At 34.5% G+C, this 3,610-nt stretch overlaps 1 protein-coding gene across 1 annotated transcript in view; it reads left to right on the plus strand.

Moving 5' to 3' along the window:
• The first annotated feature begins 2,017 nt into the window (after window positions 1-2,017).
• Window positions 2,018-3,610, plus strand: part of LOC135218194 (protein fem-1 homolog C-like) — an 11,231-nt gene continuing 9,638 nt past the window's right edge. The window contains exon 1 of the mRNA XM_064254346.1: window positions 2,018-2,071. Within this exon, the coding sequence (XP_064110416.1) occupies window positions 2,018-2,071 (54 nt within the window). The remainder of the gene's footprint in view (window positions 2,072-3,610) is intronic.

The raw sequence follows: 3,610 nt of genomic DNA on the forward strand, positions 1-3,610 counted from the left end.
CAATAATCTGCTTACACAGGCTTCATCTCGCGATTGCAAAGCAGGTCGCTGGAGAAAGGAATGCTTAGCCCGAACTTCTCATGGGCAAGGCAGACGTTAGGTACAAGTGTCTATCGGTATGCGCAATGCAACTTGCAATCATTTTAAAATTAATGAACAAAATAAGCAAATAGAATTTCTATAACAACAAAATGAATTAATTTTTTTTTCTGAACCTCATAGACATTTAGAAGTATCAAGATAATTTGTATATTATTGAAATACTTTACTTGCAACATTAGCCTATTACAATTCAAGTAAATCACATTCATGGGAAAATGTCACATTTTCTTGAAAAACCCAAAGTTTATTTAGAAATTAGTTACATAGGGTTTTTTTTCGTTGCATCTCCTACCTTTTAATAATGTTTTTAAAATTAACCTCAGAGGATGCGCACGAGAAAATTGAATATGAAACTTTTGTTAGGGCACATAGAATCATGATTAATCTTCTCTTTGACTCTTATGTTGCCTGGCAATCTTACAATTAGCTCCGTTTTCCACTTCTTTGTCTAGTAACTTACTACCAGTAATATCGAATTTTCTTTGAGATTCGTAATGATATCTATTTATTTTGTTATAATTATGGATATTTTTACAGTCATCATAGACCTGGATAGGTTCACTCATTGTTAATGCCATGAATAAAAAAGTTTGTACAGCGGACTCTTTTGAATTCCAAAATATCAGCGAATTCATGTGGGTTAAGTCTGGTCTGAATGGCTCTCTTCCCTCCCCTGTATTTGGATGTCGTCTGAATTTACTTTGCCCTTGTGACAAGTATAATTTCACTTGCAGGCTGATTAATGGAACCTGGTTACAGTATCCTGCAGTACGAGAGTTCACATCGCAACTTCAAAAAATCGTTCGTCGCAGCGGACGACTACAGTCAAGTAACAACCGCCTACAATGCGAAAGGAATTTCATGGACTTCTTCGACCGACACCGTATCTCGTCGTTAATCTCGTTTTCATGCGGAACGTTCCAGCGGCTGTCGGAATTCGACTACAAAAGGGACATACTTCCGACAATTACGACCTGAAGGATATTCAACTCTACTTTGCTGGCGAAGGACTCGTGCTGGGATGATCTATTCATCGCGAACGTAATCGTGTAGCTTAGGATGCAGAGAATAAGTATGAGCTCAAAATGGAACGTTGGACCCGCCCAGGCAAATTTTCCCCTTGTTTTAACCATTGGGAGACAGTTTTCATCTTAATACATTAGCTTGTTTACCAACGTGACCAATCGCGCTAGAAAATAGCGTTACAAGGCAGGCGTCTATTACTTAGTTTTTTTTTTATGATAGTTTTTCGATGATGTCAAATCTTTTTAGTTATTTACAGGAAGGAAGGAACAACCTCTATACTTTTAAACACTTTAAAATACTAGAAAATAATAAACTGGAAATTACATCAATACGTTCATTTTTCGAAATAACAAGATAGGCAGTTACTGTAAACAGCTCTAATGATTCACTGTTGTAAGAAAACGGCAATGAACTCGGTGATAGCCTGTCGTTATGTTAAACAAACTTATGTTCGTTTTTCTCTCTGCTGTCTCTACATAATTCCCCATTAGTTTTGAATATAGAAGTGTAGTGTAGAGAACTAACAGGAATACTCGCCGTAGTAATGAAATAAGGTAGACCCCAAAGCAGAATGATTTTTATAAAAATATTAACGTGTGGGATTGAGTACACAAAACCTGAAAACTATGATGATTTAAGAAAACTGAAAATAAACAAATTAATTTCCTCACACATGTGATCTGGAACATCATTCACATTGAGATATAAAAGTCATGGTTTGAAATGTCATAAAACGCTTGATTTTTTCTTGTTAGTTGAACAGTTTCGTCACGACCATGAAAAGGAGAATGAGCCTTTTTCGAAAAGGTAGTTTTCTGACAGAAAGGAAGATTCAGGAATACGCCTTTGCCGGGTCCGTGGGAATCCGAGTACATTGCGTCCACAGAGAATGATCAACTCAGGGTATAATTCAGACCCTGGGTCCAAGCCAGGGTCGACCCAGGTAGGTCCCATCGAATTAAGGGTTTAATCCTGCAAAAGCCGTTGTACCACACCAGCATAGATTGTTGGAAAACAGCGGATTAAGATAACCGTTTAACCGTCTTCAAACATCTGTTACTTTGCCTTTTTCTATCTCTTCCTGACTTTCAATCCTTTGTATTCTTTCGTTTATATATACTTTTTGTTTATTCAAATATCAGGTTAACGTTCTTGGTTTATAAATTAGTGGTGTCTGTCTACGACAAAAAAATTTAAGTCATGTGATTTTCTTTTGATTTTTTAAAACTTTATCTGACAATAAATTGATAAATGTTTTCCTAGAAATATAACTTTTTTACAAATACTTTTTAACATTGATATTATACGACTCCTTTTTTTATCACACAATCTTAACAATTTAAAAATTGCTTCTTACGCAAGATGCATATCAGGAACAAAACTTCTTGAAAATCTAAAAAAATAAAAATCTATAATTTTGTTTTCAAATTCAGATATATCAGATTACTATTATAGTCCGACAGATCTAAACTGATTGATGTTTACTTCCTTGAGAAAAACCCTGTTGCCAGTTCTCTCTTAAACTTTAAATCGTCCCCTTCTTAAGTCCTCAGCCATCTCCCAGGGAGGCAATATTTGGGACAGTACCTAATGAAACTGACCGTATAAATCCTAATCCGTAAACACATCCCTATTTATTTGTTTTATTACTTTTGAGACTATTTAATTTTAAAATTTGTTATGACTTATAACCCTTAAATTTTGCTTATTATATTACTATTTTATATGATGATGTTTTCATTAAAAGTAATAAAATCGGTAATTGCCATTCAGTATGTATGTCTTATGACATTTTCTTATAATCTTATTATTTGAATTTTCAGTCTGTCATACGATCCATTTCCTAAACAAGTTTGTAATATTTTGGATTTCATTGCTCTTCATTTTAGGTTTCCCCCTCATCAAGTTATGATTTACTTAAATTTCATTTCCTTTTTCACTCACGGTCTAATGGGTGTAACAATTTTTACTTTTTATAAGGTTGTTGCACATAAACTCATCATTGGGAGAAAAAAAAATATCTACAATAATTATCGCAGGAATTCTGATAATATGATTCTATACAAAATGTACATTACGAAGAATCTTCGTCGTCAGATGATCTTACTTTAATAACATCTATCCTTTGCAGCATCGCCTGTTTGCAAGTTTTCGGAAAGCTTAACTGCATTTGCCCGTTTCACAGTGTGCTTTCTGTAGAAATAAATTAATTTTCCTACTGACTATGTTAAAGCAAGAGTTCATTCTTTTTGGCGCTAGAGTTCTCAGTTAGACCGGGCGGTAGGGCTTATACAAAGGGTAGCTTAAGAGATAATTCCTTTAAACTTCATGGTTTAATAGGCTTGGCCCACCTGCATTTCGCCTGTCAATGTAACAGGAAAAGTGGCAACGTTTTTGAAACCTTTGTCACGTTTATAAATGCGATTTCTCATTTTATTTACAAATAAAATTATAATCACAATATGTGAACGCTTAAGTCCAG

The sequence above is a fragment of the Macrobrachium nipponense genome, chromosome 9, assembly GCF_015104395.2.
Source record: "Macrobrachium nipponense isolate FS-2020 chromosome 9, ASM1510439v2, whole genome shotgun sequence".
NCBI classification, from domain to species: domain Eukaryota; kingdom Metazoa; phylum Arthropoda; class Malacostraca; order Decapoda; family Palaemonidae; genus Macrobrachium; species Macrobrachium nipponense.